At 39.9% G+C, this 15098-nt stretch overlaps 3 protein-coding genes across 3 annotated transcripts; all 3 read right to left on the minus strand.

Moving 5' to 3' along the window:
• Positions 1-1885: 1885 nt before the first annotated feature.
• Positions 1886-9730, minus strand: LOC131770171 (methyltransferase-like protein 27). The gene is made up of 4 exons (XM_059085885.2): positions 9651-9730; positions 3186-3315; positions 2595-2970; positions 1886-2171 (listed from the first exon to the last, which is right to left on the minus strand). The coding sequence occupies exons 2-4, from the start codon at positions 3312-3314 to the stop codon at positions 1993-1995; spliced, it is 684 nt and encodes a 227-aa protein (XP_058941868.2). The 5' UTR covers position 3315; positions 9651-9730; the 3' UTR covers positions 1886-1992.
• Positions 9731-11686: 1956 nt separating this feature from the next.
• Positions 11687-12854, minus strand: LOC131770136 (uncharacterized). Its single transcript, XM_059085842.2, has 2 exons — positions 12356-12854; positions 11687-12075 (listed from the first exon to the last, which is right to left on the minus strand). Exons 1-2 carry the CDS (start codon positions 12852-12854, stop codon positions 11687-11689), a joined length of 888 nt encoding a protein of 295 aa, XP_058941825.2.
• Positions 12855-13885: 1031 nt separating this feature from the next.
• LOC136277601 (uncharacterized) lies at positions 13886-14805 on the minus strand. Its single transcript, XM_066159973.1, has 2 exons — positions 14524-14805; positions 13886-14458 (listed from the first exon to the last, which is right to left on the minus strand). The coding sequence occupies exons 1-2, from the start codon at positions 14803-14805 to the stop codon at positions 13886-13888; spliced, it is 855 nt and encodes a 284-aa protein (XP_066016070.1).
• Between the last annotated feature and the right edge of the window lie 293 nt (positions 14806-15098).

The following is a 15098-nucleotide window of genomic DNA, read 5'->3' on the forward strand; positions in this document are numbered from 1 at the left end:
AGTTACCATAAGATTTGTTTGAAAGAGAATCTTTCAGACCATCGAATTATATGATAAATTATTTTTTGCAAGACTTCTATCAAACTTCTAATTATGAGGACAATTTTGTGAATAGTAAAATTTAATGTCAGTTCATCTTTGTGTTGAGAACTCTTTTAGTTGGTGAAACTCACTTTTTCTTTTTTCCAATTTGAAGCATCAAATTGATTGATACATAAAGCACACAAAATATTTTGTGAGAGTTCCATGTGGCATCCACAGTGGATTACTATGCTATCATAAAAAACAAAAACAACAACTACTGAAAACTGCTTTTGTCACAATTGCTACCAAATTTGTGTCAGTTTTCTGGGTCTGCCAGAATAAGTGAAAACTCTGAAGATACAGTGTCTTGGTTATTTTATTAAAAGCAATTACTTTCCATGAGTTTCTCTGCTAGGAGTGTTTTAGGCAAGCCATGTAGTAAACAGTTGAGGAGTACTGAACTTATTGACCTACTGCCGCAATGAAAAAAAACTCTATCGAACTTAAAACAATTCAGGTACCTAATTGAAAATTTGTACTAATTTTGCAACAATAGTCACCCTCATCCATAATTCACAGAGAATAAGATAAGTATCGAACGATAATACTTAGCAAAAATACATACCTCCATGCATAAACTTGAAGAAGTGAAAGCTCGTTGGCAAACCATTGGGGCCATAAAATGTATTTGAACAACCAAAAGCGGCACACTACTCTCCTTTCTTTTTGGGAGAAAAATTAGCTTTATCGAGATTTCGGCTAGGACCATCCTTTTTCCTCAAAAATCGAACAATTTTGCTGCCTAAGTATGAATTTCAATAAGAGCACAGAGATTTAACACGAGTCAACCTCAGCCTCGTTCTCACGTGTGCACGGTTGCATTTCCCATATGGCGCTGGGAACTGTAAAAAGGTCTATTTCCATGATTTATTTTTTCTTGAATGAGTCCTTTGAATGATTATCAGCATATCGCTGAAAACATGTATAACCATCCGTTAATTACTGATAATTTTAATGCGGGATGGAAGATCACTATTTCTCAGTGCTTGATTCTCTGAGAAGAGGAGAGCACGCTCTGGCTCAAAAATCTTTGGAAACTTCTTTGACTTTAATCCGCAAACGACAAAAATTGATTAAATAAGCCGATAAAAGTGATACTGGATGGTTTTTTGTCCAAGAATATGAGCAAGATAATCTCGCAGACAACTCGGAAGATGAAAAACTATCAAGAAAGCGTAGGATAAAGCCTGCAGAAAGACAAATCCACCCGGTTTGATGATACTTCTGCTTCTGCCAATGCTACTCGCAGCGGTGATGACCGGCAGCTTTTCCGAGGTAATGCGATTGTTAGCCCTCTCTTTGTTATTTCCAGATCTTGTTCAACCTGAAACAAGCGACCCAAGTTTTATTTATTGTAGTTCTTTTATTGTCTCTGTGTTACCTAGTTTTCTGTCCCAATATATTTGAACCCTCTTCATTGCCGATGGAATGCTCTACCAACTGAGCTAACAAGCCAACTGTGAGCTGGTCATTATGTTCTTCATGGCTCGTTTGCTATAGAGAGTAAGCTATTGTAAAATATTTTCCAAGTTTCAGCGGCCATCATGTGAATTAGTGCAAACTTGTTTCGTTTCTAAAGTGATTAGTTACGGATTTTGAAATTGCTAACATTTATCTTAACACATTTTCTAATCTTTCTAAAATACAACTAAACATATCAGGAAACGAAACACAAGCCTTAAAAGAATATTTGAAATGGTTACGGGCTCGCCGCCCACCGGCACGTGAAAAAACGTAAGTACAACATCAGGACAATGTCGTTTAAACAGCTTGATTTATTTCATATACTTGCTTTTTAAACATCAAAACTTCACAGCAGCATTATAACTGATGTTTTATGTCAGCTTAAACAATGATTATCCAGTATGGCCTAAATGAGGTAGGCTTAACTGTAATGGTACATGTTTCTTAATTCTTTAAAACTTTGTAAACGAACTCCCAGCATTCACTGGGCAAGTCCTCGGCTGCATAGAAAGCTGAAGACTCTTTGCACATGCACATCCATTCGCCAGCTTTTTCCAGCTCCGTCATCATTTCTTGATAATGTTCTAATTCCTCTTTCATTATGTTGAAACAGAGGACGCCATCTGCAAAGAAGTTAACATTAGAATTTAGCGCGGATCTTGTAACTAGTTTTATCATAGGAAATTTTCATTATTCTTTTCCTTTTTGTCCATGTATTCATTAGATTAAACTCAAAGAGTTGGTGAACCTATAACCTGTGACATCATCCAAAGAGAAGTTGAAGAGACCAGCTTGGGGGCGTGCTCTTGATACATCAAAAAATTCTTTAAGCGAATTTGCAGAGACAAGATTTGACCCCAGCAGATGATTTGAGGGTCAGATGCCAGATGTCAAGGGAATTTATCAAGAAGGGTGTTACACAAGTCTTCATTACCTGATCTATCTCACGATTTGAGTTTTCAAAAAAAACAAAAACAAACCCGCAAAAAACTTGTGAGAAGATTTTACATGTTAGGTCCTCAATCTAAAATCATACTCAGACCCACCAGTTTGAACCATTCTTATCATCTCCACGAAAGCAGAGGAGCCGATACGTCCTGTAATGAGCGCCCCACCACAAATCAAAGCATCGAATTGCCCAGATTTAATTTGAGGTATCGACTGCCCGTTCAAAGATGTGCAAATGAATTCAGTATAGATCTCTTTCTTCTTTGCTTCCGTTAACATCTCAGCTGAGATGTCCAAAGCACATAGGTTGGTGTATCCGAGTTTCTTGAGCTCAACTCCAATCAGACCTGTCCCAGCTCCGGCGTCAATGATTTTGATCTGATCCATTGGTTTGTCCTGGTAAACTTCTTTAAGGGCGTTATGCAAAGATTCGGCCAGTGGCTTGAAATATGAAGTGCGCGCCGCCGAATGTTCCTATATGATGAGAAAGTTCAAGCCGGTTATTACGATTAGAGATGTTCGATAAAGACGACACAAGTCTGGTGTCGCCTTGGGCCCCTTTCCAGTAGTACTGGAACATTCGAGAAACGCAACACTGAGTGATGCATCAGGTGTCCGGTGGGTTAAACGGCAATGTGCCACATCGTCCCCCAGACCCTTATTATTATTATGTTACTATTTTAGAGTACCTCGTCATATGTTGCTGACCGTGCAGCATAGATACGTTTGATTTCATCTTCGGTTGTTTCTTTGGTTATTTTTGCTGTTGTTTCTCCGAAATACTTCGTTAAGCTTGCTTTTAACTGCTTCTTATCCATTCTATATTGAGGGACAAAATGCAAAATGTCATATACACATGTCTGATGAAGGCTTCTATTATATGAAGTGCGGTGCTTTGTAATGATTTCAAGCCCTGAGAAGAGCCTTAACAGCAAACGTGTAAAATTACGGTAACTTTTTTTCACACGTCACTCGCTGACACGTCACTCGCCTTTTGCGCCACTCTGTAAGGTTGATGATTGACTGACAAAGCGATCCTTGGAAGACGACGTTGACAAAAGCAATTCATTTCCCATCCACGTTCTTAGCCGAGCTGTTCTTTGAATAACAAGTTGAAAAAATTCATAGCTTAGCCTTCTAACTAGTAACGAGCAATGAATAACTGCAGTGATTTACAGAGTTGAATGTTCTGAATAATACAAAGTACAAAGTTGAATTTAAAGTGTGTAACAAAATGCTGAGTGGACGATAGTAACAAACAATAGTAACAGAACAATGTATGCATTTACGAGGAAAGTTTTAAATTAACATGATAAAGTTAATGATTAAGTGTAGGTTTCTCCCACTGAATGTGGATAGCTTTTATGATTTTAAGTTGAAAAGTTGTGAAAGCACACACACACACACACTTCACACAAACACACCGCTTAATTCATTTACAATTAAATTTTACAGAAAAGGGCTTGCCTGCAACTGGCAAAAGCTAATCTAAGCGGGTCATGCCTTAATAGCCGAATTACAAAAATATATTGCCAACAGAAATTAACTAATAAAGTAGAAGGGAAAGAGACAGTATTGAATAACAACAAGAAAAACCGTTACATTGACCTAATTTAAAATATTAAAAGTGCAGCTACTGTTTATAAAGATAGTCAGGACAGATCAGGAGAAGTATTACCAGGATTTTATATTTTGTATAATCTCAGATAAATCTATATAAGAGTCTTGTGAACCTAATATGTTGAATAAAATCTGTTTGAGTTTTTTTTTTAACGCATTTTTGGAAAGAGTTCTTAATGCTTGAGGTATTGCATTGCACACTTTTACTCCTATTCGAGAGAAGGAATTCGCTTGAACGGATAGCCTAGAAGGTTTGGTATAGAAGTTATTAGAGGAAGAAGAACGTGTATTGTAAGAATGAACATTATGTATATCTTGAAATAAATCTTGAATATTGGATGGAGCTGTTCTGTTTCGAACGTCAAGCATCAAATTAGCTATAGATTCATAATGAACAAATTTTAGCGGTAAGATATGAGCGTCAACAAATAAAGGAATTACATTTTCATTATGATCAGAAAAATAGATAAAGCGAACAGCTCGTTTCTTTAACTTTAGGAGCTTGCCAAGGTAAGATTTTCAAGCCTGACCCCATACTGTGAGACCGTGTGTTAAGTAAGGAGCCATAAGAGCTTGGTATATATTTAAGAGGGTATGCGTTAATAGAAAGTGTCGTAATTTTGCGATTAATCCTACGGTTCTGCTTACTTTATTGATTATATGGTCAATATGGCGTTTCCAAGACAAATTTTTATCAATTAAAATCCCGAGATATTTGACACAATCTTTATGCTCCAGAGCCACCTTCTTGTTCTGTTTGTTATCAAATATCACGATTTTAGGTTGATAAGAAAGTTTCCTTTGGGCAGGGCAAAATATAATTTGTATCATCCGCAAAAAGGTAAAAACTAAGCTTATCTGACGATTCCTGTATGTCATTGATATATAACAAAAAAAGTAGTGGGCCTAGAACAGAACCCTGAGGTACTCCACAGGTAGAATCTAACCTTTCAGAAATATGAGGACCAATTTGAGTTGTTTGAGTTCGCCCTTGCAAGTAGGAAGGAAATTAGATGTGCATAATGCCGCGAAAACCATAGTGATCTAACCTGCGCAAAAGAATTTCGTGATCTACGGTATCAAAAGCCTTTTTCAGATCAATGAAAATCCCGCACGAGAATAAACGGTTGTTCATATTTGTCTGTATTGCATTCACAATATCTAGGATTGCATGCCGAGTAGAATGTGCCTTGCGAAAGCCACATTGAGATGGAGTGAACATCAGGGGGAAATTAAAGAGACCTTTGACTTCCTCTAGTGTAAATCACTGGGAGATTGCATTATATTCATCTTTCTTTAAGCTTGTAAAAGATATTCGGAAGAAAAGTATGGAAAATAATGGTGACGAAATCGCTGTTCTTTTTCCTGAAGGACATGAAGCAATCCATATTTCATATTTACCATTAGGAGTTTCGTTTACGTGACAAGTTACGATTTACGTGTGGATAATAAGTTGTTTGAAATGTGGAATTATGACATTATGATTTCATTAAATCTTTTATTTCAAACTTTGCTATGATTTTTTCTCTTTCAAGACATGGAAGGAAACATTGATTGACTCGATTGCACTGCGTCGGTGATAGGTCTCTCCTCATCATATCTTATGCCAATTTTCTAACAGTTTTCTGACAGTTTTCAGATGATTCGAAATATCTTATTTACTGTCACAAGGAAATGATAAGTGCCCGAATCTGCTATTTGTAAGGGGACGCCTATGTCGTTCAAATTGCTTGCAACTGGGTTTGACATGTAGTACTGCCGCTGACAAGTTACGATTTACGCTCTCAGATTCTCAGTGTTTACGACCGTTCAATCGAAGTTTTCCTCTCTTTTTTTGGTTGTTTTTACTTCAGAAAAAGGAAATCTGCTGACATATATGAAAAATATCTATTTGTCGTCTTCTTTGGAGCGACCGATGCAATCTTCAAGGAGAAATACAGCGTCACGCCATCGTGACAACGTACATGTTTATGACAAATGACCGGTGTGAGGATAGTTTTGTGTAGATCACTCGACTTCGACATGTTTCAAATGACATACAAGTATAACTGTGTATCTTCAGAGGACTTCGGATCGCTCAAATTCCCATGAAAAAAGGTGCAGCGCTCTGAATCTGGATGAAATGCACACGATTTGAGGTATATGTTTGTAGTTACGTCGAGTTGTCCTCCATGAAGGTTGATCAATTTTTTCCAAAAGATGAAAACTAGAGGTGAGATTTCTCTTCGGGATATTGCTCATAAGATAACATTCTTTCATAGCCTCACATGTTTCATTTGTCTGAAACGTTTGTTGTTGAGAACATTAGATGTAAACATCGCCAAATTATGCAATATCTGATTTGGACCTTTTTTCGCGCATTGCCCCTACAAAAAGTAGAGGTAGGCTCGCAGAGAGTTTTACATTTTTAAAAACTAGAATATTATAACCAGCTAGGTGTATTTTCAGTTCCAGAATCGGTATACTTTCGGAGAAATTCAGATAAACGTTTTCCCAGTTTTACCCGACAACAAAAATGACCGAAACTGTACCGAGATAAATAATCTATTAGCGTGTTCACATTCAATCCCAGGCAAAATAAAATGTATCAAAGTGAAGACGAATGATGTTACTATTTATGGTAGAAGTGCCAATTTGTAATGTTGTATTTAGCTTGAGATAGAGAAATAAACATTTCACTCTTTTTTGCGATGTTTTGTATGAAAATGAGGCCCCAGGCCTCGAACAAGCAGTCGTTGTTACCAGGGCAACAAGAGTGCTGCATCCTTTAAAAAGGGTATTTTTGTGCATCCCCCCTGAGTGCCTAACTGCATGCAAAATTTGAAGGGGGGTTGAAAATTTTCATTTCCTAAGACGTTTGATTCTTACAGAGACTCGTTCTTAATGCTCTCGGTGAAAGCCAATGCAAATCGAAAACATACAAAACTCGAAAACAAAGCTTTTATCTTGTTTGTACCCTTACTTTCTTACCTTGTCAATTTCACAGCTTGCTTCTTTTTGATTTCAAAAAACAATTCTCACGTACACGGGAAGTGAACTTGAAACTAAAAGAATTTAATTGTGAAAAAGCTGGCTTCAGGGCATGTTCATTTCGTGGCGCCGCATAATAAATGATGCGACAGACTTTTCGACGCATCAGTGAAATTTCTTAGCTAGCATTGCCTTTCAAGGGATTTCTTCAACTACAAATCTCGAGATATCGATTTTGTTACAACAGATTTTAGGAAGTATCATTCTCAATGAAACAGCGAAGACAAAAAGTGTGAAAATTTATTAATTGCACGCCAAAGGATATCATGTCAACAAAAACATTGAAGGAACTTTGTGCGAGTCGACGATTTTCTTTTGTTTTTGGGTGCGAGTTATCTGGCAGTGCAGGTAATCTTTTGAAATGTTTTTCTCGTTATTGCAAAAATTGACCGATGCGGTTAATCTGCCGTGCGGGTAAATGGACGGAAATTACGGTAATTCCTTCCCACGTTTTTTTCATATTAGTCAAGTTAGAGTCAAAAAAATGTAAATGGTATTGTTGTTTACTTTCGTGTTCGGCTACAAATTTTGTTTCTACAAGTTCTGTACTTAGAGACATCACCAGATGCATATAATTTGTTTTTAATCTCAATGGAGGTGCGTAAGCCTTGAGTTATCCATGGTTTGGAGAGCTGTTTTGCTTTACGATTTGAAATTGTCTTCATAGGTGCTTGTTTGTTGACAAGCTTATTAAACTTGTTATAAAAAGAAGAGAACAAATCATTCACATCGCACAATTTCCTTTCAACAATAGCATTCCAGTACACTTGGGAAAGTTCGGCATTGAAACAATCAGCAGAAAACTGTGAGAAGTTTCGCACTTTAAATTTGTTAACCGTTACTTTATCCTTCACAGATTTTAAGATGCAAAATTGCGAGGAATGATCTCTAATATCAGATACTATAATGATTTTAGATATATGAAATTCATATATCTGCACTGCGGTGAAGAGACGAATATAAGAGGTCCTCGCAGCTAAGAACACTACTTGAACTAGTAGTTGAAAGTAAGACCTGAAAAAAATTCAGGCCTGTACGGGTCAACATATTGACCAGCTGCTAGTTGGCTTTGTTAGCTCAGTTGGTAGAGCGCTGCACCGGTATCGCAAAGGTCCTGGGTTCAAATCCCGTACTGGCCTGAATTTTTTTCAGGTCTTACTTTCAACTACGAATTCAGTAGTGTTCTTAGCTGCGAGAATCTCTTATATCCATCTCTTCACCGCAGTGCAAATATATGAATTTCATATATCTAAAATCATTATTCATCACTTGGATGGTTTATTTGGACCCAACATATTAACCAGCTCTCAGTTGGCTTTGTTAATTCGGTTGGTAGAGCGCTGCACCGGTATCGCAGAGGTCATGGGTTCAAATCCCGTACTGGCCTGAATTTTTTTTAGGTCTTACTTTCAACTACTAATTTAGTAGTGTTCTTTGCTGCGAGGATCTCTTATATCTGTCTCTTCACCGCAGTGCAAATATATGAATTCCATATATCTAAAATCATTATTCATCACTTGGATGGTTTATTTGGACCTAACATATTATCCAGCTCTCAGTTGGCTTGTTAGCTCAGTTGGTACAGCGCTGCACCGGTATCGCAGAGGTCCTAGGTTCAAATCCCGTACTGGCCTGAATTTTTTTCAGTTCTCATTAAAACTAACTGTTGTTGTTGACCCGTACAGGCCTGAATTTTTTTCAGGTCTTACTTTCAGCTACTAGTTCAAGTAGTGTTCTTAGCTGCGAGGACCTCTTATATCCGTCTCTTCACCGCAGTGCAAATATATGAATTTCATATATCTAAAATCATTATAATATCTGATATTAGTGATCATTCCTTGCAGTTTTGCATCTTAAAATTTGTGAAGGTTAAAGTAAAGGTTAACCAGTGTTCTAATCTTCATGTCAAGTGCAGTTCTCTACCGCAGAAAAAGCAAACAATATCATTAGTCTCGATGTTTCTGTTGAATTTATCATAAATTTGCCTCAAAATCCTAACCACTTCTTATAGTATTTCTGAAATTGTGGGAAGCAAATACACGGTCGATGGTGTTACATTTTATAGGTAAACAAAACATGACAATCAGAACAAAAATCATACAATGGAATGAATCAAGAACAAGCTGTTCACCATACAACACTAATTTCTGGTTACCATGTATCTGCGGCAAAAAACCATGTATCATCGGAAAAACTAAGAGAACTTCATTGCATTCGCTTTCACTCGTCTTCAATGCTTCACAATACTTTGGAATGGAAGTCCAATGTAAATTTTAAATGTTCGTCGAAAATTACAGTTTCAAGGCAACTGTTTTCATACTAATAATGTCGCGAACATTACACTAGCTGAGCAAAAAACCACGTTACTGAAGAGTTCAGAATAATGTTGGGTCGCACTTAAGGAGGAAACTATGCGCTGTGAAGCACACCATACTCGGCGAAAGACACCAAGTACTCTCGATCTGCCTTTCCCGGTTCTCTAATACACAATCAATTCTACTTACATCCAATTTTATCCCACTCTGTGGAACTCTGGTTAATTTCTTCGACTCTTACAATTTGATTATCTCTGAATACTTTTTACTGACCTCTCCCTGATTTGTGCTGCGCATGCTACAAAATGAACTATGAAGTACATGCTTATATAGTCACTCTAAATAGGCATGGGCGGGCATGCCAATCAACTGGCCTTAATTGGTTATTTTAGACTACGACGTCTACAAAGTAGACAATGACTCAAGCATGGCGAATCTTATGGTCACTTAACGCAAAGAATTCTGACATTTTTCGCTCATAAATTGTATATTTAGTTTTTCTTTATAAAAAATGTTAAATAAAAATGTTAGAGAATACTCGAAGATCAGATTTCAAAATACTTAAAAGTACATTTTGGCTATAACTATCATTTTTTTCTACTTTCAGAATAAGCTGGCTCCAACTGCCCTGCAACTAGGCGCGTTCTAAAATAGACGAAATGAATGGCAGTCAGAAATTTTCACAGAATTTCCACCGAAAGGTTTTTCAAACTTCTTATGATTATGAGATGTTTGTGAATGAAAGTGATCATCGCAGTAATGTGCAGTACTTTAGCAGTAGTGAAAGTAAGGCCTGAAAACAATTCAGGCATGTACGGGATTTGAACCCATGACCTCTGCGATACCGGTGCAGTGCTCTACCAACTGAGCTAACAAGGCAACCGGGAGCTGGTCATTATGTTGGTTCCAAATAAACCCGTGAAGTGATGAATAGCTCCCAGTTGGCTTGTTAGCTCAGTTGGTTGAGCAATGCACCGGTATCGCAGAGGTCATGGGTTCAAGTAGTGTTTATCACTGCGAGGATCGCTTTCATTCACGTCTTTATCCGCAGTTCAAATATATGACTTTCATATATTAACATTTAGTGGACAAATTCTCCGTGCCGTGCAGCCTATAATATCGCTCGGTTGTCGACACTTTGAACGCTTCTGATCAGATTGCCGGGCACGGACCAAAAGCCCGGCGGTCAGAATTTTTCAAAGTGCCACTAAATGGTTCCATTCTCTGTTCTCCATTGATCAAAATGTTAGATAAAAGTAGTACAGAATACTTGACGATAAGATTTTTAGAGTGGTCGTCTGTAAAAATCGAGCAGAGGTGTTGAAAAGAAAAAAGTCTCCATGAACGCAAGTATGAACCAATTGTTTTAAAACAACGTAAACGCAGTTGTTTATATATTGTTTTCTTGCAATTTAAAAAGTTTAGGAAAAGACGGCGCTCCATGTGTTGTAAAATATTTCCACGCAAAAACTCATGACGAGCTTTGAACACCAAAAGAATTCGGTCCTCCACCATCTACTCGAGGCGTTAACTCCTGTCAGTTCTACTTATGGCTTTATTGACTTTTGTTGGATAAAATCAATTAACACGTTTAATATACAAAATATTAATTAGCACGTTTCATTAAATAATAACCCGCTGCAGATCTTGCAATGGGATATTTCACAACATCTGCGGACTTTGCAGGCGAGCAACGTGTTTTTCCACCCCAGAAAAAAACTCAAATGAAGTAAAATAATGAAAAGAAAATTTTTTTTTGATTTTCTCTGCCGTGTTTTTCTTGTCAGTATTAAACAAGGTGTTGCGAATACCAAAAACACCAGGCTGTCCTTCGTTAACCTCACGGTTTTTTTATTTTCCTTATTCACTGTTTTTTGATCACGTACCGATTTTCTTTTTATCACTGACGTGCGACACACCCTAAATCCTAGACAACGACGATATATGGGCTGATTAATTGATTCTATTGTCTAGATTGAAATCGCAAGAAAAGAGATCACATAACGCTAATCACTTATCTAAATGTCACACAATACAGCTGAATTATCTCGACACACTCCCCTATTTGCTTCTGTCACGGGAGCAAATACAATTCAAGTAAAGTTATTAAATTTCTTCCGATTGAAACCTAGTAGACGGAAATCAGTGTTCAAATTATCAGTTAATGTTCCTCTTTCTAAACAGTCTAAATTGAGTATTCAAAGGAACAATGTTTCTTAGTCGTCTTAGTCACGTTCAGCAATATTTTGGACTAGTAGTCTGGCTGTGACTGCGGCATCCCGCTTTTGTCTGAAGGCACGCACTTCAGGATTCAGTGGAGGTTTCGGCACTTCCCGAGGCTTGTCACAGGACAGCTCCAGTGGATATAACTGCTGTACTGCTCTCTCCAGATAGCTCTTGCCTGCTCGAAGCTTCACAGCTCTAACGACTCCGTCACGTCCCGCAATCAGCTCTTCCACTATCCCAAGCTTCCACTTATTTCTGTCTTTGTTGTCGTCTTTGATAACGCACACATCTCCCTTCTCAACCCCACAAGGGGAATCTTTATGTTTTACGGCGTGACGTTCTCGCAGCCCACGAAGGTACTCTTTCGTCCAGCGGTTCCCAATCGCATCTTTGCATTTTCTCAGGTATTTCGCTCACCGTCTAAGTTGTAGGTTCTCTTCATAGTGTACCTCCCTATCAGGTAGACTATTTGGTTGGCTGAAGAGCATAGAATTCGGTGTCAAGACCGGTAATTGTGCGTCGTCTTCAACATAGCTCAGTGGGCGACCATTCAAGGCTATTTCTACGTCTAGAAAGACTTTTTTTTAGCTCCTCAAAGCTGAGACAGGCGTTGCCGATGGTTTTCCTCACTGCTGTTTAGACCAGCCCTATCATGCGCTCGAACTGGCCTCCCCACCAGGGGGCTCGGCCTAGGTTAAACTTCCTTGTGATTTGGTGACGTGCAAGGAAATCATTTGGCTTCTCGTCGTTCTGCACTTGCTTAATCCAAGCTACGGCTCCAATGAAAGTACTGCCGTTGTCTAAATATATCGCAGTTGGTCTGCCACGCCTTGCTATTAATCCTTTCAGGCTTAGAAGGAATTCACCGGTCTGCAAACTTCTCGCCAGGTCGAGGTACAGTGCCCTTGTCAGACTGCAGGCATACAGAATAAGGTAGGCTTTTCCTTCACGTCTTTCAGTGGCTTTAAACTTGATTGGGCCAGCATAGTCGACCCCCACAGCTTGAAAGGGAGTGGATCCTTCAGCTCGATCTCGCGGCAGCAGTCCAGGAGGCGGTACAGCAAGGGCTGCGGCCTGGAATCGTTTGCATCCTGGGCATTTTTTCACGATACGCTTCACCAGTCGTCTTAGGCGCGGGACCCAGTGCCGTTCTCGTACTTTCGCCATTGTCAACTGCGTCCCTCCGTGTAGAGTAGATTCATGAGCTTCTTCCACGAACTTCTCTGTGTAGACTGCTGTATCTGGGAGATACACTGGGTAGACGCCCTGTATCCTTCTCCGGCATTCAAGGAGTTGTTGGTCGTTTAGCGTAGGTTAAGCTGCGAGCGGTCGTTTTCATAAGCCTTCGATTTCACGCCTTCCTGCTGCGCTCTCTTCTCCCAGAATCTTCTTTAAATGCTTACTTCTTCGGTGGTTAGTGGCCCTGTTTTCCTTTCACGAGGTGGACGCCTTGTATTATGGACAAATCTCGCGACCCATCCACCGATGCGCAACACGCGCCAGAGACCACACTTGTTAAGAAGTGAATCAAATCCATCCACGTCTTGGTCGGTAGCGAGCTTGAATATCTCTCGTACCGTCTTTGTTTCAGCTAGTGTTTCAGCAGTGGCGGTTGTGGTTATGTCCATTGGCCAAGCACTTGGGTGTGAGAGCCATTTCGGACCATGCCACCATAGGTCCCCGTCTTGTGATACAGGCCCTCCCCGACTTCCAAGGTCTGCTGGATTCTCTTTGGTGGGCACATATCTCCACGTTATCCAATTCTTACCTCGAATTTTGCACACCCGGTTGTACACAAACTGCTTGTATTCCCCTTCTCCTCTTATCCAGTGGAGCATAACTGTACAGTCTGACCAACAGTAAACTTGGTCGACCGGATATCCTTCCAGGGCTTCTCTCACGTTAGTGGCCATATTAGTTGCCATGTGACAAGCGACCAACTCAAGGCGTGGTATGGTGAGGCCTTGTTTGGCCAATCGAGCTTTAGCTGCCACGATGCCTTGTGTGACACATGATGGTTGCGACACAACAGTGAACGCTGCTGCTGCCACGCCCACACCACTTGCATCTCCAAAGACATGTAAGGATATACTGTTGATTGGTCCCTGATACTGAACCAGGGCCCTCATGAATGTAATTCTCTCAGGTGATCTTGATTCCCATTTGGCCCACTTGGCGACTAGGTCAGAAGGCAATTGTTAATCCCAACCGATTCTAAGGTTGCGGGCGTCACGATATAGTAGCTTTCCACATAGTGTGAGGGGAGACGCCACTCCGATTGGATCGTAAATCCTCGCTATTTTAGCCAATATTCCCCTCTTAGTGTTGTCGGCTTTCTCAGTCGGCACGGTAACGCTTTGGACGTCTTTCAGCTTATCCCACTTTAGGCCAAGCAGTGAGCTCTCTCCCCTGGACGAGGTTCTCAGTTGCTGTTTGGCAAACGTCTGGTCTGCACTCTGATCGGTTTCAGTGGATTCCAACTCAGTAACGTTTGAATGCCATTTATGGAGTTCGAAAGCGGCGTCAGCAAAAATCTCTGTGGCGGCATTTTTCATCTCTCTTGCTTTGGGTACTGTCGTCCCTCCACTTATCAGGTCATCCACGTACATATTTTTCTTTATCTCGCGTACTATTTCAGGCTGCTTGGAGCTCCAGGTATTCAAATGCTGCTCAAAGACCCCTCCTAACAAGAAGGGTGAGGGACCCGAACCGAACAGAGCTCTTGTAAAGCTCTTGTTCGGTGGTGCTGATTCTGCGGCATTCACTGTTTCCTAGGATGACGTGCACAGGTAGGCAGGGTCCCTCTCACGCCCTTTAGATGAGGGTGTTTCTCTACGAGCTTCTTGTAGCGAGGGTTGTCTTTCATCATGAGGTGCGGTTTCTCTACTTTAGTGACTTCTGCTTCCATCTCAAAGTTTCCCCTCGCTGAGTTAAGTTTGACCCGATAAACTTCCATCACCCGACTGCTCGCGCCCAGCATCATCTCAATCTTGCGCAACCCAGAATGATGAGGTTTTGCACCAATTCTTTCAAGCAGTGCTGCAGAGGCGTACGAAGTTCCTGCCCCAGAATCTAGAATGGCACGACATTTTATTCCTGCAACTTCCACGACAACCATCGGGTATACCACAGGACTATCGCCAATTTGTGTAGCTGTCATGGAGCTGTCTGCGTTTCCTCTGTCACAGATTGAGGTGTGGTGTCTTCTTTTGCAAAACAAACACGTTTTTCTGCTCTTGCATCCATCACCCTGTGATCATCTTCGGCACTGTTGTCACTCTCAGGGGTTAAAGGGTTAAATAGCAAACGATAGGATGCATTCCATGTCATTTGTGAGATTTACTTTGTAAAGTACCGTACGTACTAGGTTTCAAAATTTGTCTGCTCTGCCAAAAATCTTGTTAAGTTTTG

Source organism: Pocillopora verrucosa, chromosome 13 (genome assembly GCF_036669915.1).
Source record: "Pocillopora verrucosa isolate sample1 chromosome 13, ASM3666991v2, whole genome shotgun sequence".
Lineage (NCBI taxonomy): Eukaryota > Metazoa > Cnidaria > Anthozoa > Scleractinia > Pocilloporidae > Pocillopora > Pocillopora verrucosa.